Consider the following 24,002-nt stretch of genomic DNA (forward strand, 5'->3'; position numbering starts at 1 on the left):
CCCACCCAATTCTTAACAAATATCATTTTCCCCTTTAGTTGCTTGTTAGTTTTGATTGCGGGTTCTTAGTTGTGTCCGTTAATAAAAAATGAAGCGCAGCAGAGCTGGGTAAAAATGTGAGATTTTTTATGTTTTTTAGGATAAGAAAAGCATGGACCTTCGTAAAGTTGGAGATAGAAAGTTAGAAAGAGTTCAAGTTGCATAACAATTTCCCTTTTTTTCAATCAAATTTCTAATTCCTCTCAATCGAATGATACAATTCTCTATACTACCAATTTTTCTAATAATTTTCCATTCGTCTGGTTGTTTGACTTGGCCTCCTGAAGACGGGATAAACTGGTAACATCGGAAGGAATTATGTCGCTGAGCATTTCTCTAGAACTTTACTAGTCTTTAAGTGCGCAAATCATTGAAGCTTTTCACTGATAGCTAGAAATTTTTGAGCGGTTATAACCCCTCACCCCGACGCATTCCTTCTTTAACGCCGCATTCTCGAATCCCGTTTGCATCTTGAAACCCCCACCGCTCCAACCACTAATCTCTTTTCTACCTTTCCCCTTCTCAGTTAACCTTAAGCTAACGTATCTAAGACACAGTTAGCTACTACCAAAGCCCCCGCTCGCCAGTGGGTTAAGACCAATTCGCCAGGAGTTAGTCGGTTATGTTTGATCTTTTACATGGTCGCAAAAGGTAAAAATTGGAAAGTTGATGTCAAAAAAGGTGGAAGATTATATAAGAGGCCCAAAACAGTATTCGACTATTTCTAGACCTTCAAATCATTTCAGGCTTCGGTTAGTTGTTCCAACCCCACTTGTTTAGGGGAAGATTTGTATGCTGAACTGATTTCGGTTGTTGCGTCATCGTTGAACAGTAAAGCGGCGGACTGTTAAAAATATGAAATTGTTTTTTCTAAAAATGAAAAATTTCTTAATGTTTTGATAACATTTCACGTAAAAGATGGCAACATTAGTGCCTAGTTTCTATACGACAGATCGAAAACAAGCAAATCGTTGGAGTCTGCTTCCTAAAAGTTTTTTTTAAAATTTGTTCTGAAATTAGAAATTTGGATCAAGAGGTGAAAAGCTAGAGATAAATTAAAATCATCTATCGTCCAAGAAGATTGAATTTGCTCCTCTTAGAAGATTGATCTTCTATCGTCCTAGAAGATTGACGTTGAAAATTTTCTATCGTCCGAGAAGATTGACTGGTCTAACGCTGCATGCTCAAACCCCGTTTCCATCTTGAGACCCCGCCGCTCCAACCACTAATCTTTTTTCTACATTTCCCCTTCTCAGTTAACCTTAAGCTAACGTATCTAAGACACAGTTAGCTACTAACAAACCCGCCCGCTCGCTAGTCGTATAAGACCAATTCGCCAGGCATTAGTTGGTATTGTTTGATCTTTTACATGGTCGGAAAAGGTAAAGATTGGAGAGTTGATGTCAAAAAAAGGTGGAGAAAGATTGTATAAGAGGCCCAAAACAGTATTCGGCTATTTCTAGACCTTCAACTCATTTCACGCTTCGGTGACTTGTTCCAACCCACATGGTTGGGGGACAATTTTTATGCTGAACTGTTTTTGGTTGTTTGTCATCGATGAACATTAAAACGGCGGACTGCTAAAATTTATTTAATTTTTTGATGAGTTCACGTAAAAGATGGCAACACGAGCGCCTAGTTTTCTATACGAAAGAATGAAAACATGTAAATCTTTGGAATCTGCTTCCTGAATTTTTTGATTTTTTTCCTAAAATTAGAAATTTGGATCAAGAGATGAAAAGCTTGAGATATATTAAAATCTTCTATCGTCCAAGAAGATTGAGTTCGCTCGTCCAAGAAGATTTATCTTCTTTCGTCCAAGAAGGTTGACTTGTCTAACGCCTCATGCTCGACCCCCGTTTCCAACTTGAGACCCCCGCCGCTCCAACCACTAATCTCTTTTCTACCTTCCCCTTCTCAGTTAACCTTAAGCTAACGTATCTAAGACACTTATATACTACCAAAACCCCCGCTCTCCAGTCGATTAAGACCACTTTTCCAGGTGTTAGCCGAATATGTTTGATCTTTTTCATGGTCGGAAAAGGTGAAGATTGGAAAGTTGATGTCAAAAAAGGTGGAAGATTATATAAGAGGCCCAAAACAGTATTCGACTATTTCTAGACCTTCAAATCATTTCACGCTTCGGTGACTTGTTCCAACCCACTTGGTTGGGGGAAAATTTTTATGCTGAACTGTTTTTGGTTGTTTGTCATCGATGAACATTAAAACGGCGGACTGCTAAAAATATGAAAATATTTTAAAATTTATTTAATTTTTTGATGAGTTCACGTAAAAGATGGCAACACGAGCGCCTAGTTTTCTATACGAAAGAATGAAAACATGTAAATCTTTGGAATCTGCTTCCTGAATTTTTTGAATTTTGTCCTAAAATTAGAAATTTGGATCAAGAGATGAAAAGCTTGAGATATATTAAAATCTTCTATCGTCCGAGAAGATTGAGTTCGATCGTCCAACAAGATTGACCTTCTATCGTCAAAGAAGATTGAATTTGCTAGTCCCACAAGATGGAATTTATATCGTCCAAGAAGATTGAATTTGAAAATCGTTCATCATCCAAGAGGACTGACTTCTCTAACGCCGCATGCTCGACCCCCGTTTCCATCTTGAGACCCCCGCCGCTCAAACCACTAATCTCTTTTTCTACATTTCCCCTTCTCAGTTAACCTTAAGCTAACGTATTTAAGGAACAGTTAGCTACTACCAAAGCCCCCGCTGGCCAGTCGGTTAAGATCAATTCGTCGCCAGGAGTTAGTCGGTTATCTTGGATCGCTTACACGGTCGGAAAAGTTGAAGATTGGAAAGTTGAAGTCAAAAAAGATGGAAGATTATATAGGAGGCAGAAAACTTTATTCATATTTTTTGAGACCTTTAAATAGTTTCACGCTCGGTTATTTGTTCCAACCCCACTTGGTTGGGGGAAGAATTATATGATGAACTGTTCTTGTTTGTTTGTCATCGATGAACAGTAAGACGGCGGACTGTTAAAAATGAAAATATTTTGAAATTTATTTAATGTTTTGATAACAGTTCACGAAAAATATGGCAACACGAGTGGCCGGATTTTTATACGAAAGATCGAAAAAAGTAAATCTTTGGAGTCCTCTTCCTGATTTTTTTTGATTTATTCTAAAATTGGAAATTTGGATCAAGAGATGAAAAGCTAGAGATAAATGAAAATCTTCTATAGTCCAAGAAGATTGACTTTGCTCGTCCAAGAAGATTTATCTTCTATCGTCCAAGAAGATTGACTTTGAAAACCTTCTTTCGTCCAAAAAGGTTGACTTGTCTAACGCTGCATGCTCAAACGCCGTTTCCATCTTTAGACCCCGCCGCTCCAACCACTAATCTTTTTTCTACATTTCCCCTTCTCAGTTAACCTTAAGCTAACGTATCTAAGACACAGTTAGCTACTACCAAAGCCCCCCGCTCGCCAGTGGGTTGAGACCAATTAGCCAGGAGTTAGTCGGTTATGTTTGATCTTTTACACGGTCGGAAAAGTTGAAGATTGGAAAGTTGATGTCAAAAAAGGTGGAAGATTATTTAGGAGGCACAAAACTTTATTCGACTTTTCTTAGGCCTTCAAATAGTTTCACGCTTTGGTTACTTGTTCCAACCCCATTGGTTGTAGAAGATTTATATGCCGAACTTTTTTTTTGTCATCGATGAACAGTGGCGGACTGTAAAAATATGAAAGTATTTTAAAATTTATTTAATGTTTTGATAACAGTTCACGTAAAATATGGCAACAAGAGTGCCTAGATTTCTATACGAAAGATTGAAAAAAAGGTAAATCTTTGGAGTTTGCTTCCTGATTTTTTTTTTGATTTGTTCTAAGCTTGGAAATTTGGATCAAGAGATGAAAAGCTACAGATAAATGAAAATCTTTTATCGTCCAAGAAGATTGACTTTGCTCGTCCAACAAGATTTATCTTTTTTCGTCCAAGAAGGTTGACTATGAAAATCTTCTATCGTCCAAGAAGGCTGACTTGTCTAACGCCTCATGCTCGACCCCCGTTTCCAATTTGAGACCCCCGCCGCTCCAACCACTAATCTCTGTTCTACCTTCCCCTTCTCAGTTAACCTTAAGGTAACGTATCTAAGACACTTATATACTACCAAAACCCCCGCTCTCCAGTCGATTAAGACCAATTTTCCAGGTGTTAGCCGAATATGTTTGATCTTTTTCATGGTCGGAAAAGGTGAAGATTGGAAAGTTGATGTCAAAAAAGGTGGAAGATTATATAAGAGGCCCAAAACAGTATTCGACTATTTCTAGACCTTCAAATCATTTCACGCTTTGTTCACTTGTTCCAAACCCACTTGGTCGGGGGAACATTTATATGCTGAACTGTTTTTTTGTTTTTTGTCATCGATGAACAGTAAAACGGCGGACTGTTAAAAATATGAAAATTTTAAAATTTTCTTAATGTTTTGAAGATTTAGCATTCTATTTATTCTCCTGGTAGAGCGTTGACACCTTCAACTCAATTAAATTAAGTTTAAAAATATATTTTTCTTTTTATCTGGTTAGTATTTTGAACCATTCGCCATTAGTGTGGAAAATTGAAAAAGAACTTCTGGAGCATTTCAGAATTTAGGATTCCATTTTTTTACCATGAGAAATTAATTCCGAATTTTTCGGTATTTGTTCTTTTTTCGTGATTTTAATTGCTTGTGATATTGGAACTTATGGAGAAGTTAGAAATTGAAGACGTATGACGACTGCCGCCTACAAACAAGTTTGAGTAGTGCCAGTGGAATATCAATTGTGCTGATGTTTATAAAAAGGTAGCGGTTTTTTTTCATGTTCAAATACCAAAAAATGGAGAATAAGTACTTCTGAGCTAGAATTAATCAAGTTTTAAGTCAATTCTATCAATTTACTTAAGTTTTAGTTTGTGAACTTGATCGAAGGAAGAATGAATTGAATGCGATTGATGCTTTTGTTTGCTGCCTCACTTTTTGTTTATCCGATTCAGATTTTTTATGCCGGAGGGTAAAAAGAAAAAAATAGAAACGATGAAAACTAATATGAAAACTTCTTTTTTGCGGAATACGTTATTGTGATATCATATGCTGACTCATCCCTTGCGAATCGTTTTTTCATGACAGAAATAATCGAAGCTTTTCAATAAACAAAGCTTTTTTATAATATGCGAAAACAAAATAACAAAATGCGAAAACAATTTCTTAATGTTTGTGCAAAATTGTGTTTAATTGGAGACTTGTGTGGTTCCGCCTGAGAGAGTTATGCCCATTTGTGAAAAAAATATTCATTGAAACGCTCAACAGCAGTCCTTGTAGAATTCGTATTTCATTGGTATAATCTGATGTTAAAAAATATTGAATTTGGTCTTTTGGTTCTCTTTTGGTGTTGTCTATTGGGAAGTTATAGAATTGTCCTCAAGTATCAAACTGTCAAATAATCTTTGTTTTGTTCCTCAATTTTGGGTTGTTTGTGTTGAAAATTGAGCGAGGTTTGCGGATAAGAGAGGTTGGAACATCATATGCAAAAGCGGATTATCGGGCGTCCTTTTTTTAACTATTTCGGTTTACCTTAAAACTATTTTTGAACCAAGCCTTTATGAATTAGGGGTTCTTGACTAGCCGATTTTAATCTATTGACTTTTTTTAACTCCCCATATAAACTGAGGGTTGAGACGTTCCAGATTATTCGTGGGTAAGTGAGGCTCAAAGTCTTAACTTTTATCGCCCTGTTAAACACATTTATATGATTAATGTACAAACCATATATATGGTCCGTTATTTAGTTGATCTGCTGATAAAGCTTCAAATTAGCTCTAAAACCTAACTTTCACCAGTTCTGCGAGATTTGTTTGAGTTCAACAGAAAATGTGAACTATTGTTGGTGTGAAATATATAAAAGATCGACATAATTGGAGACATCGCCAATTTTTTGTGTATTTGAGAGGGACAACATGCTTAAACTTTTCACTGTATTTTAATGTTTCCAGAGTAAGCAGATAATTTGTGAAGCACAGCGCCTAAAAAGATTTTTTACTATATATCTATTTTAATTTTTTGAAATTCAAATTTGAGGTTTTCAGAAGCGTCTGTTCCATATAGGAAAAATGTTAATCGGGGGTTTTAGTATGCGTGTTAGATGTAGTTAGAAAAACCCATTAATGAACGCTTCCCGTCCTTGTAAAGATGTTAACGAAATTTGTAGTGGTTATATTGGTCCTGCTGGTCTTTTTCTGAAGCCAAAGACTGGGATTCTATTGGTTTTTACAACTTGAAAAGGAGTTTTGGTATTGTACAGTTTTTTACTGGACGAGGATTTTTGCTGTTCTACAGGTTTTTACGACTCGAAGAGTTTTGCTTTTCTGCAGTTTTTTACGACTCGAAGATCAATATTGAAATTCTACAGGTTTTTTTAGCCCTAATAAGTCCTGCGTACCTTAGTAATCTAATACAGATCCCCTCCTCTTACAACCCGCACTTACCGACCCCCATCTACCCAGTACCGAAACTAACCACCCTCACTCACCAAACTTACCTACCCTCCACCCACCTACGTAGCCCCTGCATAACCCAACTACGTAACCCAACCACTTACCTATCCCCATCTACTCACACTCAACTGAAAATTGTGTCTAAATTTACTACAATATTTCTGGTTTTGGTAAGGCTAGTTTAGAGTTTTTATTACTCGACTCTTGGAGTAGTTCCCGCTTTTCTATCTCAAATGATTTGTTTAGTTGAAGCAAGTTTGTTGACGACTTGAACTTTGACTCCTCTCTTTTCGAAGATTGATTGCTGTTTAAGAACGTTGACTTCTGTTTTGGAGTATTTTATTTTAATTTAAATTAGTTTCCATTATAAGGTATTTAAGAACGCTTGTAAGATTCTAGGTCATTATGGTTAAAAGTTATTTGGAGAAGTTATCTTCCCATTTGTCCCTTCTCCCTATCCGAATTACAGACACCCGCAACAATCTAACCCTCTCACCTACCTACCTCTCACCACCCCAACCTACCAACCTCCCGCCCATCACCTGCATTGCTCCCACCCACGCCACCTACCTAATATACTTTCTCTAGTTCTTGAACGCATTCAATTTTTTCCTTTTATCCACGTTTCTTGTTGCTGTAAAATTTTTGAAAAGATTATTTTAGAAATTATTTTTGCACGGCTCTTTGAGTCGTTTCTAATATTCTACAGGCTATGTCCTTTTTAGCTGAAGCAACTTTTTGCATGAATTGAATTTTGACTTTTTTTATTTCTGAACATTTATCTCGGTTTATGAACGAATGCTTCTGTTTTCGAAGATTGTACTCCATAGTAACTTAGTTTTAATGCATAGTAATTTGGAACTGCTGCTAAGATTCAATGTCAAAAGGTTTTGAGAATTTTTGAACAAGAGGTAACTGTCGCTCCTAATACAGACACCCGCGCCCCCAACTGCCTAATCCCCCTACCCTGTACCAACTCGCAATCCAAACCGCCAATTCACCCCCCTCTGATACCTCCCCCCAATAAACCCAGCCCCCTCACTTAACTCGATGAGGGGGAGGGGGTTCGTTTGTTTTGACAGTTGAAAGAATTTTTGTTTGTTCGTCCTATGATTTTTCATTTTCTGTTGTTCTTGCTTCTGATCGAAGCGCGCTTGTTTGGCTCATTTTTAGATATTTTAAATTAAAAGAAAAACTATTTAGACTCCAACCATCGAATGAGATAAGAATTGTTAGAGCAACGTAAAGCCAGTAAAAACAGGAGAGGAATTTTTGGCCTGATTTTTTGTTTTAAAAGAAAAACTTGAGCTGCGGTGTTCATACACCAGCAGAGGATACCAGGTGTCCTGGTCCTACAATTCTGCTGCGCCTCTAATATCGACTCTTTTATTTTGAGGAGTCATCATAAGAGAATTAGGCTTTTCTTAATAATATTTTAAATGTTGATTAAGGAAACCTGAATTTTTAATCATAAGTTCTAATTTGTTTAATGCTTAAGTGATAATTGCTCACAAATTCATGATATGAAAACAAGTTGCTCTTGTCTTTGTCGAATAAATTTTTGAAGAAAAATTGTGCAATAACTAGTTCTTAATTAAATTTGTCTAGCTAGCTGGTTATAATTTTTTGATGAAAAATTTTAAATAGATTGCGATTAACTTTATGCGTGAAGCTAGTGCAATGATATAGAAGAACCGGCATTTTATGCTAATTTTCTAAACGCCATTTAGCTCCCCCCCCCCCCCCCCCGACATTAGCCAGTTGATTTCTATTTTCAGAGCTGACAGATTCGGATGCTGATATCTTGCTAGAGTTTTGCAGTCAACTCGTTGAAACAAATCGACTATTTGAATTGACACAGTTTCTCAGATGTCTTAGACGCTTGATCACAAACAGAAATTCAAGTGAATGGAATGCACTGTTCAATTGCGTATTCGCAAGTTCACTCGAGGAAGTTAAAGACAAGTTTGATATCAATCTTAAAATTTGAGCATACTTGTAGAACTTGAATTTAGATTTTTATTCCAACCAAAATTTGTCACCTGAAGGCATTAAATCGCTGAGCAGCTCTCTTAGAGCTCTACTAGTCTCTAAGCGTGCAATTTACCGAAGTTGTTGAGGAGACATAAATTAATGACGTGAAGGGTGAAGGGCAGTGTTTTCGTGGTTCAGACGGAACATGGCCTGAAAATTTTTTGTGCCTGATCATTGCATATGCAGTAGATCATTTCAACTGTGACATTTCAGAAAGAAATGATTGTTTTCGATCGTTTGTGCCGGTATGTTAAATGTCTTGACAACTTCTCATCAGTTCTAAATTTAAAAACTTGTTCACGCTGCAAATCATCGTCAACCTCATCTCACAGGTGGAAGATTCGACAAAACAAAGGTTGGCATAGAAATATGTTTAATTGCTCTCAAACGAAGTTTGTAGCAATTATATTAGTCCTGTGATTTTTACGGCTCGAAGAGGAGTATTGAGATTCTACAGGTTTTTTAACTGAAGTCTTGACTTGAAATTTGACTTCTGTTTTCAAACATAAATTCTGTTTTAGAACGTTGACTTCTGTTTTCGAATAAAGGGTATTAAAAGTAGCTTAGGTTGGTATGTATAGTAATTAAGAACTGATGGTAATAAAGGTCATTTCTAGAATTTTTGATTCCATATAAGTCCAACCTATCTAACCTACCCCCTCCCCCAAAGTTTTTTGTAAAGTTTTATCCGTATAAAAGTTGCTATGCGTTTGAAGTTCTGTAATTTCAAGCGTGGCTACTTCTTGTATGTAAGCAGAATGTTCAAAAACGAGCGTGGCACATGGCAGAAAATTCATATCATTGTGAAAGGTACAGTATTTTGTAATTTTATCACCAATGGTCTAGTTATAACAAAATATCCATTTATAGATGAGTACGTGGAACTGGCAAGAGAGCAAGGTTTCAGATGCAGATCCGCTTTCAAACTGCTCGAGATAAATGACAAGTTCAGACTGATCAGACCAGAAAATTTGGTACTGGACATTGGGGCTGCTCCGGGTGCTTGGAGCCAGGTTGCGTCTGATATCGTGTTCCGAAACTCCGAAGGTGGGCATGAAATGAATCCGGAGTATTAACATTACAAGCGTCAGTAGTAACATTTACTCCATGGAAGATCGGGGGGGGGGGGGGGGTTCCTCCCAAGTAAGCGATAGGGTTGTCCTCAGGACAAACCTATCTCTTACGTGGGAGAACAACCCCCCACCCCCCAATCTTCCATGGAGTAAATGTTACTACTAGCGTCTACCTTACCCAAGTCGTCTTGTCTACAGAGAAAATGATGGCGTCTTAACTTAGAAAAAAGGGGGGGGGCTCCGGTAGATCGAGCCTAACGGGCGTCGAGCAGAATGACTCAAATAAATTTAAACTTGAATATTTCCCTAGCGCTCATTGCTCTAATTTAAAAGCATTTTAAAGACAATTTTGGTAAAAATACACTACAGTACTAAAATGTTGCGTACAACATGATTTCTGCTTTTCAAAAATGATTTGCGCTAAGGTGTGAAAAAAGGTTTTATTCATTTTTTCTCCGTTTACACTCTTTGTTCTCTCGCTGTTTGATAATTTATTACACAAAGAGATTCTGTTCTTTTTATGCTCAAAATTTTATGCTCAAAATCCGCTCTTTTTATGCTCAAAATACTAAGCATAAAGATCCAGTGAACAACATTCTTACAAACTTACCTTATCAAATAACTTTACCCATGGAGACAGAAAAAGTCGGAAAAATATTTAAACAATGTTTTAAAAGATAGAAACTCAACTGGAACATACAAGATTGACTCTTAGTTTTCTCCCACAATCTTTTCCAGGAGTACAGTCTGATGATTTCGCTGAAATATAGATTTTTCAAAAAAGTCATTTTTGAGTCGAAAAGTGATTGTTTTAGATCGAAAAATTGTATGAATATGCTCAAGAAGTTTTTTTTAGCGAAATGTCGATTTTTGATAAATCTAGATTGTGCATCTGCAGCGATTGTTTGAGTTTTTCCGTGCAATTTCTTGAAGAAAATACAATTCGGATAAGCGATCACTGATGTTTGGAGATGCAATACAATCATACGGACGGAAATAGTGTTTTAGGTGTCCAAATAAGCTAAACTCGGTAGGCTAATTGAAATTCTTGTGAAAATAGGATAAAAAAGGCATTTTCAAAAAGATAATGCCCTTCTGATTAAGCAAAGATTGTCAATTTTTTCCCAAGAATTAAGAGAGAGGTACTGGAGTAGTACGATTTTGAATCGATTTAACTATCCGTTCATGGAGGATTTTGAATCACTGACTACGGAAAAGGTCACATTTTTCTCGAAAAAGTACAACAGAAGGGGCTGAAAGTTTGAAACAAAATTGGTGCAAATGTTGTTGGAAATTTGGATAAAAACTAATCAAACCGTCTACTAGACGTTGAAAAAATGTTAAGTCGTAATGACGCATCACTAGAGAACTGACCTGAACTCAAAATTTTGTTCGTTAATGCTTCTTGTGGTTTTTAATTTCTTCTGACAGAGGTCAAGTGGAGCGCAACCCGAATGCCCGAAATCTTTCTAACAATTCAATTTGGACCAATAAGATTTAATTAATAGCCGCATAGCGATAGCTGGGGTTATTATTGGCCTTCTCGTGGTTTTTAAAATTCAAAGAATTTGTTTTGTATGGGGGTGCTGTCTTTTTTTGAAGATCTGTTCACACATTTGCATGATTTTTGAAGTCAAATTGGAGTTGTGATTTTGGCCAAGCCGAAACAGGAAGTGGAGCGAAAAAGCAAGTGGGTTTGCGGCGTGAAATTTTTTTGCTCAAAATTTAAAGTAGAGTGAGAAAACGGTGTTTGAAGAAATGTTCGGTTTCTCGCTAGTGGTTTTTTGTTCACATGCGGCAATTTCACTCTGATTTTTACTGTTTTTTTGATTTTTTTGGATCGGATTTTTTTCTAAATGGTTTTCCCAATCCACTCATAGTCCGTTCTATGTCTAGTTTTCTGATTAGTCAATGAAAATTTTTTCAATTCTACGTCAGGACTTGTCCTGCTATGTTTTTTTTAGCTGAAGTCTTGACTTGAAATTTGACTTTTGTTCTCAAACATTGGCTTCTTTTTTCGAACAAAGGACATTAAAAGTAGCTTAGTTTGTAATATATGGTAATTAAGAACTGAGGGCAATAAATCTAACCTTCTCGTTCCCCGAAGTTTTTTGTAAAGTTTATCCGTATAAAGCTGCTATGCGTTTGAAGTTCTGTAATTTCTAAGCGTTGCTACTTCTTGCATGTAAGCAGAATGTTCATAAACGAGAGTGGCACATGGCAGAAAATTCATATCCTTGTAAAAGCTACAGTATTTAACTTAGAAAAAAAGGGGGGGGGGGGCTCCGGTAGATCGAGCCTAACGGGCGTCGAGCAGAATGGCTCAAATAAATTTAAACTTGAATATTTCCCGAGCGCTCATTGCTCTAATTTAAAAGCATTTTAAAGACAATTTTGGTAAAAATACACTACAGTAGTAAAATGTTGCGTACAACATGATTTCTGCTTTTAAAAAATGATTTGCGCTAAGGTATGAAAAAAGGTTTTATTCATTTTTTCTCCGTTTACACTCTTTGTTCTCTCGCTGTTTGATAATTTGTTACACAAAGAGATTCGTTCTTTTTATGCTCAAAATTTTATGCTCAAAATCCGCTCTTTTTATGCTCAAAAAACTAAGCATAAAAATCCAGTGAACAACATTCTTACAAACTTACCTTATCAAATAACTTTTACCCATGTAGACAGAAAAAGTCGGAAAAATATTTAAACAATGTTTTAAAAGATAGAAACTCAACTGGAACATACAAGATTGACTCTTAGTTTTCTCCCACAATCTTTTCCAGGAGTACAGTCTGATGATTTCGCTGAAATATAGATTTTTCAAAAAAGTCATTTTTGAGTCGAAAAGTGATTGTTTTAGAGCGAAAAATTGTATGAATATGCTCAAGAAGTCCTTGTTTTTTTTAGCGAAATGTCGATTTTTGATAAATCTAGATTGTGCATCTGCAGCGATTGTTTGAGTTTTTCCGTGCAATTTCTTGAAGAAAATACAATTCGGATAAGCGATCACTGATGTTTGGAGATGCAATACAATCATACGGACGGAAATAGTGTCTTAGGTGTCCAAACAAGCTTAACTCGGTAGGCTAATTGGAATTCTTGTGAAAATAGGATAAAAAAGGCATTTTCAAAAAGATAATGCCCTTCCTATTAAGCAAAGATTGTCAATATTTTTCCCCAAGAATTAAGAGAGAGGTACTGGAGTAGTACGATTTTGAATCGATTTAACTATCCGTTCATGGAGGATTTTGAATCAGTGACTACGGAAAAGGTCACATTTTTCTCGAAAAAGTACAACAGAAGGGGCTGAAAGTTTGAAACAAAATTGGTGCAAATGTTGTTGGAAATTTGGATAAAAACTAATCAAACCGTCTACTAGACGTTGAAAAAATGTTAAGTTGTAATGACGCATCACTAGAGAACTGACTTGAACTCAAAATTTTGTTCGTTAATGCTTTTTACGGTTTTCAAATTCTTCTGACAGAGGTCAAGTGGAGCGCAACCCGAATGCCCGAAATCTTTCTAACAATTCAATTTGGACCAATAAGATTTAATTAATAGCCGCATAGCGATAGCTGGGGTTATTATTGGCCTTCTCGTGGTTTTTAAAATTCAAAGAATTTGTTTTGTATGGGGGTGCTGTCTTTTTTTGAAGATCTGTTCACACATTTGCATGATTTTTGAAGTCAAATTGGAGTTGTGATTTTGGCCAAGCCGAAACAGGAAGTGGAGCGAAAAAGCGAGTGGGTTTGCGGCGTGAAATTTTTTTGCTCAAAATTTAAAGTAGAGTGAGAAAACGGTGTTTGAAGAAATGTTCGGTTTCTCGCTTGTGGTTTTTTGTTCACATGCGGCAGTTTCACTCTAATTTTTACTGTTTTTTGATTTTTTTGGATCGGATTGTTTTCTAAATGGTTTTCCCAATCCACTCATAGTCCGTTCTATGTCTAGTTTTCTGATTAGTCAATGAAAATTTTTTCAATTCTACGTCAGGACTTGTCCTGCTATGTTTTTTTAGCTGAAGTCTTGACTTGAAATTTGACTTTTGTTCTCAAACATTGGCTTGTTTTTTCGAACAAAGGACATTAAAAATAGCTTAGTTTGTAATATATGGTAATTAGGAACTGATGGCAATAAAGGTCATTTCTAGAATTTTTGATTCCCTATAAGTCCCTCAACCTATCTAACCTGCCCGTTCCCCAAAGTTTTTTGTAAAGTTTATCCGTATAAAGCTGCTATGCGTTTGAAGTTCTGTAATTTCTAGCGTTGCTACTCCTTGCATGTAACCAGAATGTTCATGAACGAGAGTGGCACATGGCAGAAAATTCATATCCCTGTAAAAGCTACAGTATTTTGTAATTTTATCATCAATGATCTAGTTATAACAAAATATCCATTTATAGATCAGTACGTGGAACTGGCAAGAGAGCAAGGTTTCAGATGCAGATCCGCTTTTATTTTGCTTGAGACAAATGACAAGTTCAAATTGAACTCCGAAGGTGGGCGTGAAATTACTCCGGAGTAATAACATTAGAAGCTTCTACCTTACCCAAGTCGTCTTATCTACAGAGAAAATGATGGCGTCTTAACTTAGAAAAAGGGGGGGAGGCTCCTGTAGATCGAGCCTAACGGGCGTCGAGCAGAATGACTCAAATAAATTTAAACTTGAATATTTCCCGAGCGCTCATTGCTCTAATTTAAAAGCATTTTAAAGACAATTTTGGTAAAAATACACTACAGTACGAAAATGTTGCGTACAACATGATTTCTGCTTTTCAAAAATGTTTTGCTCTAAGGTGTGAAGAAGGTTTTATTCCTGTTTTCTCCGCTTACACTCTTTGTTCATCCGCTGTTTAATAATTTGTTGCACAAAAAATTCCGCTCTTCTCATGCTCAAAATTTTATGCTCCAAATTCGCTCCTTTTATGCGAGAAAGCCTAAGCATAAGGATCCAATTAACAGCATTCTTACTAACTTACCTTATCAAATAACTTTACACATGGAGACGGAAAAAGTCGGAAAACTATTTAAACAATGTTTTAAAAGATAGAAACTCAACTTGAACATTTACCATTGACTCATAGTTTTCTCCCACAATCTTTTCCAGGAGTACAGTCGATTATTTTGCTGAAACATAAGAGATTTTTCAAAAAAGTCAGTTTTGAGTCGAAAAGCGACTGTTTACTATCGAAAAGTTGTATGAATATACTCAAGAAGTCCTTGTTTTTTTTAGCGAAATATCGTTTTTTTGATAAAACTGGATAGCTAATCTGCAGCCATTAAATGGCTTGAGTTTATCTGTGAAATTTCTTGAAAAAAAACAGTTTTGAATTCGGATAAGTGATCACTGATTTTTGGAGATGCAATACAATCATACGGAGCGACATAGTGTTTTAGGTGTCCAAACAAGCTAAACACTGTAGGCTAATTAGATTTCTTGTGAAAATAGGGTTAAAAAGGCATTTTCGAAAAGATAATGCCCCTTCTGATTAAGCAAAGATTGTCAATTTTTTCCCCAAGAATTAAGAGAGAGGTACTGGAGTAGTACGATTTTGAATCGATTTAACTATCTGTTCATGGAGGATTTTGAATCATTGACTACGGAAAAGGTCAGAGTTTTCTCAAAAAAATACAACAGAATGGGTTGACAGTTTGCAGCAAAATTGGTGCAAGTGTTGTTGGAAGTTTGGATAAAAACTAATCAAACAGTCTACTAGACGTTGAAAAAATCTAAAGTCGTAATGACGCATCACTAGAGAACTGACATGAACTCAAAATTTTGTTCATTAATGCTTCTGACAGAGGTCAAGTGGAGCGCAACCCGAACGCCCGAAATCTTTCTAATAATTCAATTTGGACCAATAAGACCTAATTAATAGCCGCACACTGATAGCTGGGGTTATTATTGGCCTTCTCTTGGTTTTTAAAGCTCAAAGAATTTGTTTTGTATTGGGGTGCTGTCTTTTTACGACTTGAAGAGGAGTATTGGAGAACTCCTTCTTTTTAATCAATTTTTTTGGAAGGAAATTTGAAGCGGGAAATGAAACACGTGAAAAAATTTGTAGTGATATTGTTGCTGAACAAATTGAAGGGTGGAGGGAAAAGAGAGGGGTTTCTTGTTCATATCGCTGTTTTCTAGAGAGCTAGAAATTGAGGCGTGAAAACAAAGTTCTGTAAGCAAGCGAAATTTTCTGTTCTTGTGCGGCATTTTAAAGTAGTTTTTTCTCAATTTTTTTTTAGGTTAAGAGGTTTGGTGTGAATTTCTTTTATCTTTAGGCTGGATTTGGTAGTGGTTTGAAGGCTTCTGAAAAGTTTTTCACGTATTTTATTGATTTTTGGTATTGTTTTGTCTTAGTGCCTCAAATGGGTATTGAAAAGACCCCTATTACTTGAGCAATTTTTAGTTAACACGTGGTTACAGGTTTGTGGATATAAAGCATTTTTTTGGTTGAGAAATATGACAAAAAATTGCAAAAATTGGAACCATTTTTTAAAGATGTTTGCAGTTTTTTTGGTTTTCTGTTCTTTAGACAAGTTTCTTAACCTATTATGACTCGCCTATTGTTTTGCGAGCATCTGGATACCCTATTTGCTGAAGAGATTTTTTGTTTGGATTTATGCGCTTTTGTAATATTAAAAATCTCATAAGTGGTCAGTGGTTTTAGTAGGTACTAGTTTTGTTGATGAAGTAATTGTGGCAGAGGTAGTTATCTCGGGGTCTCAATTTATGACAGAATGTGATAAGATTTTTTAAATCATATTTTAATAGATTTGATTTTTTTTACCTCGTTTTATAGTTTTATTTCAAGATAATCCTAAATTATTGGAGGCACATTTTGTATGATGAGTAGTTGGATGACATTTAAGTGGATTTGCGCTTCGAGTCGTTTCCGGATTTCTTCCGTCCATGTTTTTTAAGATCTGTTCACACATTTTCATGATCATTGAAGTCAAAGTGGAGTAATGATTTTGGTCACTCCGAAACAGGAAGTAGAGCGAAAAAGCGAGTAGTTTTGCGGCGTGAATTTTTTTCGCTCTAATTTTAAAGTAGAATGAGAAAACGGTGTTTGAAGAATAATATGCTTTCTCGCTACTGGGATTGTGTTCACACGCGGCAATTTCACGTTGATTTTTACCGTTTTTTTTCGATTTTTTTAATCGGATTTCTCTAAATTTTAACCAAATTGCCATTTCTCGCTCGTAGTTTTTATCCACATGCGGCATTTTGACATTTCTGTTTTTTTTATGATCTGATGTTTTTAGAAATGGTTTTTCCCAATTCACTCATAGTCCGTTCTATGTCTGGTTTTTTTTTTGTTTATTCAATGAAAATTCTTTGAATTTTATGTCAGGACTTGTCCTGCTATGTTTTTTTCGTCGTCTTCATCGATTGTTCTTGCGACCATAGACTTTTTCAATTTCAGTGATTTTACTGCTTTCACAGTTAATATTTTTGTGCGTGACGTCATTTGTTCTGCTTTTAGGTCAATTGGGTGACTTACCTCACTCAAAAAAAGACTTCTGAACTCACTTAATGAACTTTTATGAACATTTTCTTGTTTATGATCAATAGTTTGCATCTAAGTAGTGCCAGACGTATATGCCCCTAATTCTTGAGTATCAGAGTCTTTAGATAGAGTATTAGCTTTTTGTTACGACCATATGACGTCACAAACACTTCAAATCTGCTTTTTGTTCATTCGTTCATGCAATTTTAACTGAAATGCTTGAGTGGCGTCATTTTTCGCTCTTGATAGAGCAATTTTTTTGTTCATTTGCGTGATTAATAAGTTTTTGTTCACAATTGACTTACCTCACTCACAAAAATTGTTTCATTTTGAAATTGACTTTTATTTACTTTAATTCAAAGAGATAAGGTCAAATGGAAATGGGTGTGTGTCACTCTAAATGAAGGTTATTAGAGAGCAGCTAATAGAGGCAGCAAAAAATGTGTACAGATTTTTAATCAAAATAACATATCAGCCTTCAATGAAAAGCCGAATTTTTTGGTCTGTCGTTTTTTCTGCTTTTTTGATACTGCATATCTACGAAGCTATTGCGGCTATTTTCTGGCAATCTGCCAGCTATGTTTATTCGTTTTTGTTTTTCATTTTTTTCTCAGTTCGCACTGCGCACTTGCGGCTATAATTCTAGCACCCAAACCATTTTTTAAAAGTGATCGATTTTTGAGAATTACCCGGAATTGTTGTTCATTGATGTATTGTTTTAGAGCGGATCTTCCAAGCTGGTGTTCGTGGCGTAATTGCTGTTGACCTTTTGAACATCGATCTTTTGTCTGGGGTTCACATTTTGAGTGGGTGTGATATATTATCAGAATCAACGCATAGCAAGATATCACAACTACTCATTGACAAAAAGTTAGTTTGTTTTCATGTTTTCACAAAATAAACAGTGAACGCTTGAATATTGCGTCCATAATACCCGCTGCCCATTTTTTAAAAAAAGAAAAACATTGTTAATTCCTTTGAGTATGAACTATAAAATACAGAAAATAGTTTAAAGGCAATGTAGTGTTAGGAAGTATAAATTAAACAAACGTCACATATTGTGAAAGTTTAAAATTGTATTAAATTTACAATGTGCTAAAATATCGACAGATTAAGAGAGATGAATTATAATTGAGAAAAATTTTAAAAAGTGCTAATTCTACAATTAACATTTTAAAGAGAAAATTTTTAAAATGCTAATCCTCCCAATAACATTTCATAGAAGACTAAATGATGCCCTAAAACTAAATCAAATTCAGATTGAACTTGAAAGATTTGAGATTAGAATTCAATTCAGAAACCGTTGGCTCTTTTAGAAACTCATCCCAGAAATGATTTTTTTTTGTAGTTTTGAGAGCCCGCTTTTTAGGGATATTCCGCCTCAAGGTGAGAGGCAAATCGTTATACCAGTCAATTGCTTTTTTTGAAAAACAGTTTTGCATTATATTTGTTTTTTGGTTTGCTCCAAATGACAGCTTGTTTCTATGGTCATTCAATTTAACACTTAGGGTGGCTAACTTGAGTTCATCGAAAGCTGGTAGAACTGCTTTTAGAAGCTTTATAAAATATACAATAACCCGATACTTTGAGGTATTCTACTGGTAAGATTTTGTGTTTGATCTTGAGATCAATGGTCCTGTCAAATTTGGTTCTATTGAAACATGCCTTTAATCCCCAGTTCAGTTGTTTTATTTAGAGTAAATGGAAGTGATTTTTTAAGACCTGAGAACAGAACAATTGGGTAATGCAGATGACTTAAAACAAGAGCGTTCAGTAAAGCAGATCTAGTTTTTTCTGGAAATATATTTTTGATGGAGTAAATGACCTTTATACCAACAGCCATTTTTCTTAGTACATTTTTAATTTCTTCATTGAAAGAAAGATTACCGTCAATATGAACTCTCAAGTATTTCACAACTTTTTTCTCGAGAACTGTACATCCGTTAACAAGTATTTCTTTGATTTTGTTCCTTTTAGGGGCTCCAAAAATAATGAATTCGGTTTTGCTTTCATTTACATTTAACTCATTTTTCCTGAAAAAGAGAATGAGTTTAGCAATATTTTTTTCAAGATGTAACTTTGATTCAGAAATTGTTTTTCCACTGCAAAAGATAAAAGTATCATCAGCGTACTGGGTTATATTAGAATTCACAGCAGTATCATCTTTCATATCATTTACATATATGTTGAAAAGCAGTGGGCCTAGCACAGTACCTTGTGGTACTCCACGGTTAAGTGCTTTGATTCATACTTCGAGAATTTGACTTTTTGCACACGGTTATCTAGATAAGATTTTATAATTGTATTTGCTTGTTCACTAAAACCTAAAAGTTTAGTCTTTTGCAGAAGAGTAGGATGTGATATCGAATCAAAAGCTTTTGATAGGTCTATAAAAGCTCCTGTGACGATGTTTTTTTTATTGAGATCATATCTGATTTTTTCAGTGCAATATAAAAGAGCATCTGTAGTTGACACTTTTTTCTGTATCCAAACTGTGTTGTTGCAAGCAACTTATTCTTTACTAAATAAGCTAATATTTGATCTCGAAGAAGGATTTCGAAAATTTTAGCTAGAGCTCCAGTAAGTGAAATTGGTCGATACGTTTTTACTACCAAAAAATACGTTTTTACTACCAAGTTTAAGGTCTGTAGGAGAGGGGGCGGGGTGAGGGAAGGTGGCGAGGAGAGATTAAAACAAAAAATAATTTGAAAGTTAGAGCCTTATCGGCTTCGTTGCAAGGGATCATTTTTGTACGACTGACGGCTATTTACTTATCTCAAAATACGATAATGCCTTGATTGTTTTTACAGATGTGACGTCATATTGAGTGACATGGCTCCAAATGCGTCCGGAATTGCAAGTCTCGATTCAGAAAACCTTTTCAACATGAACTCAACAGTATATAACAAAATTGCAGTCAAATATCTTGCCAAGGGAGGCTCATTGGCGTTCAAATTTTGGCAAACACCGGACTTGAAAGACTTTTCAAATCTGTTAAAGGAAAAATTTAAATTAATCAAAACATTCAAACCGAAGTCGAGTCGGAAGGAATCAAGTGAAGTATATTTGATTGCAAAAAGTTTTATTTAATTATTAAATTATTATTTAGTGTATTAAGCTAAAATTTAAAAATGTATTTTGTAAATTTTTACTGTCTTGAATGCTCAGCCAGCTTTGATTAGGTCTGTTGTAAGTGCTGTCCCGAGGAGACGCAAAAACAGGTGAAGTAACTGGGTCCGACATTAAGGTTTCTCGGCATTTCAATTGAACTGTTGCTTTAGGAATTAAATCGAACTAGTCAGTTAATTAAACAGACGGTAGCGCGGAGCGTAGAACGACGGTATAGACGGTAGCTTCAACAAACGACTAAAAGTTTATCAATAAACATCTTGATGTGGTTTTGAAGTATATTTTTAGTAACAATCTAAACCGAAAATTCAAACAAGGATTTGATTTTGTCACTGGGAGCTATTGATGACCTGTCAACTGATTTTTTTCTCTGCGTAATTTGTTCAAAATACTGATGCCTCATTTGATAAAATTTTGATTGAAGTTTTTGTCATAATCATAAAAAATTTTTGTTACAATTACTTGTCACCAAAATTTATTTTCAAGAGGTGCAACTATCGTATAGCTAATCAGTTATCAAAAATGTTGCGATTAAAGAGAGATAAAAGCGGTTGTGGTTCATTGCGTTTTTTTTATTTGTAGCACCTCATGTTTTCATTTGAGGTGATTTGATGATCAATTGAAAATTATACGCATTTTTTTCTAAAATTAGTCTAAACGCAGGGATGTAAAAACCGATCAAACATTACATTTGAAATAATTTTTGGTTACTCAAATGCAACAATGCTGCATGCTTTAAATTTTGACTTATCATATATTCAGTCGTTTTGCAAGTTTTAAATTTAAAAATAAATTTGACATGGAGACTTGATTGTAGTTAACCGTGGAATAACGCCTGGGAATGATTAGGATAAAAATTTCTTTTTTTTCCTCGGAAAATTTTCCATCTGCATACCTTATTTCAACGATTCTCTAATTTAAAATATGTGCAATTTCAACGTAGCAGATGATCCCAACTCAAAAAAATATGAAATGATGTTGGTTCAACAACCAAAAAAACTCAAGCGATTGCGTTGATGATTTATATTTTCCCTTGGGGAAGCTTGTCTTCTATTTATTTCAGGTCCAATTGTTAAACAACGTTTGCAATTTTAACCAGAACAACTTCAATGTCAAATAGGTGACCGGATTTCAAGAGATTGATTAGCTCTTCGAACAAAGTTTTCTATAAATATTTTATCTTTTATTCTTGATAGTTGGATTAAACTTCATTTCTTGTTGTTTATTCTTGGTTTGTTCTCTTTATTGAAATCTGAATTAAGTATTCACCATGTTCTTTTTGTTATCGAAATCGAGCTAAGTGTGAATGAAAACGGCGTTCTTTAACTTTGACCATGAATTACAATAGCTAAGGGAATGATTCTAACGTATTACTTATCATTCGAAAGAGAAAAAAGTTTAAAAATAGTTCTGAAGGTATCGGTTTTCTCCACCATTGAGCTAGAAAAAATATTTTCATCTTGATAAAAACCATCAAAAACAAAGAAACCGTTAATTTTCAGACAAGCTTCAATAAGATACGGTTGCTATTATTTTCAATTTTTTGTTTACTTTCACAATTGTTCTTGGACTAATATTTTTTAGCAAAATAGATTTTATCAGCAATTATTGAAAGTTATTCTAAATTTGTTCATTATGAACTGCTCTGTTTCGCTTTCCTGAAAAATTTTAAAGCAGCTTGAAAAAACCTGGTTTCGTCAAGTGAATCGTAACAGAAGTAAAAATATTTTTTGTTGTTTTCGGTAGTAAGAAATCAGAAGTGGAAAGTTGACTGAAGAAAACAGACCTCCTCGAGTATATATTTTGCTTGTTCGGGCAAAAGTTGCCACATGTTAAATGCTCTCGAATGAGAAGCAATTATTGCAAACGTGGGTTTTTTATGCTAATTTTTTGTATAGTACATGTCACTTAAATTGGTATGCTGGTAAACATTGCTCGGTTTTACTCAGAAAAAAATGTCGGTTAAGATTATGATATTTAATCAAAGCGCAATAGCTTAACTTTTTAGCTCAACGAATGTTACCGAATAAATTGAAAGGAATAAATTATATCATTAAATAGAGAATTTTTGTACGTATTATATCAAAACCTTCGCTTAGATTTTCCGTTCTAAATGCAATATACGTATTATTTCTGAGAAATTCCAAAACCGATTTCCCACTAAGAATAACTTCTAAAATGGCTCAAAACCGTTTGCTTAGCATAATATTTTTCGGATTTGTGAACGAATTGAATCGGCGACCGATCTCAGACTAAGACCTGCTGAAAAATCAAGCTAGATTTGCCTTTGTAAGTTCACAATGTTTTGTGCCTTGATTTTACCGAAGAGAAGATGCTTGTTAAATCGTTACAGATGTCTTGAATAAATTTCCGATAAACTGATTATTGAGTCTATAATGAACGAGAATTACAGGTTTAAAATAATTTGAGTCCTGATTTCAAAATTGACAAGCCTGAGAGTCGAAGTTATCAGTGGAGAAATTAATTGAAAGTTCTTAATTGATTTATATATTGATTACAATTAGTGTAATCGGAAGATTTACGATTATATGACTGGAAAACGTGTTCTAGGATATTCAGGTATACAACAATTATTGAGCTACAGATTTCTCACCTTCTATAAAGCTTGTTTATAGTTTACTTTTGCCGGTATTTTTTCATTGTGATGAGTTTTTTTCTAATAGGACACAATTTTTGGAAGTAAAAAAGACAATCTTGGACTGACGGGCGTTAAACGGAAAATCATCAAGCTATTATAAGTACAAAAAGAACGTTATTGAGAAGAACCAGTCTGTTGCCAATCAACCGCAAAATTGTTTCTGTAGAAAACAATTAATCAAAACATACGGATTGATTGAAAAAATCAAAAATTTTGTATTTTTGCTATAAGAGTTGCAAAGTATTCATGTAGAAGAATGAAAACGCAAACTTGATTGGGCATCCCCCCAACTTATATCTTTCAAAAACAACAGCTTTTTAAGCTAAAATTTTTTTCGAATACAACCATTAGCAAACAATCTGGCTGTACTTATATAAGTGACTAGGACTAGGACTAGGACTCCATAATCACAAAATTTAATCTGGTATAGCAGAAAGACTTCCCGTGACGTTAAACACGCCATTTACCAATTATCTATTTTTGCATGTTACATAACTGCTTAAAAATTTGACACACTCGCAGGAGCGAATTAAAATTTTGTCCCCACTAAGGTCGACGCACGATGAAATCCGGAATATCTTTGAACTTTTTTGAACCCTTTTATGCAGAAATTGGTGAATAAACTTTTTATCTTTATTTGGTCTCTATGGTACCTGAGAATTGATCTTGTGGTTCAGTATCTTGTTGCTGAAAATTTTCGTATCTGTTAAATCTCGACTTCAAAATTAAAAAAACATTTCTCAATGTTGAGCATTTTATTTTCATTGGAATTTTAGTTGGGCCCTCCTCTTAAATTTTTTTAGAAAAATATACGCAAGAATGACTTTTCAAATAATTGTTTTGGTTTGATGCTTATAAGCTTTTTGAATTGTTGAAAATATCAGAACGTAAACGGATGAAATGTTTTCTTCTTTCAAGGTTTGCGAGCCTATTTACTCATGACAATAGCTTGGTTGATAGGCTCGAAAGAATAAACCCTCAAAAAGCAAATATAGGGAAAAACAGCGTAATTATTTTCTTTCTTAATAGTGATTAGGTGTAAGATGACGTCATAAGAGATAATTTT

General features: G+C 34.9%; 2 protein-coding genes across 2 annotated transcripts in view; both read left to right on the forward strand.

Annotated features, from left to right (window-relative positions):
• The window catches only part of LOC142342574 (DNA repair protein REV1-like), a 28,330-nt gene extending 19,760 nt beyond the window's left edge, over positions 1-8,570 (forward strand). The window contains exon 5 of the mRNA XM_075393947.1: positions 8,315-8,570. Coding sequence (XP_075250062.1) covers positions 8,315-8,526 — 212 coding nt within the window. The 3' untranslated portion in view covers positions 8,527-8,570. The remainder of the gene's footprint in view (positions 1-8,314) is intronic.
• Positions 8,571-8,787: 217 nt separating this feature from the next.
• On the forward strand, positions 8,788-20,293 carry LOC142342070 (ribosomal RNA large subunit methyltransferase E-like). Its single transcript, XM_075393248.1, has 4 exons — positions 8,788-8,925; positions 9,441-9,617; positions 17,871-18,018; positions 19,959-20,293. The coding sequence occupies exons 1-4, from the start codon at positions 8,790-8,792 to the stop codon at positions 20,236-20,238; spliced, it is 741 nt and encodes a 246-aa protein (XP_075249363.1). The 5' UTR covers positions 8,788-8,789; the 3' UTR covers positions 20,239-20,293.
• Positions 20,294-24,002: the final 3,709 nt, after the last annotated feature.

This window comes from Convolutriloba macropyga, chromosome 7, assembly GCF_964194025.1.
Source record: "Convolutriloba macropyga chromosome 7, txConMacr16.3, whole genome shotgun sequence".
NCBI lineage: Eukaryota > Metazoa > Xenacoelomorpha > Acoela > Convolutidae > Convolutriloba > Convolutriloba macropyga.

Bases quoted from the DNA above. Each gene is read 5' to 3' on its own strand.
- LOC142342070 (XM_075393248.1), top strand. From the start codon at position 8,790: ATGATTGTTTTCGATCGTTTGTGCCGGTATGTTAAATGTCTTGACAAC. The intron at 9,618-17,870 runs GTGGGCATGAAA...GTATTGTTTTAG, and splicing joins CGTGTTCCGAAACTCCGAAG to AGCGGATCTTCCAAGCTGGT. The intron at 18,019-19,958 runs GTTAGTTTGTTT...TTGTTTTTACAG, and splicing joins CAACTACTCATTGACAAAAA to ATGTGACGTCATATTGAGTG.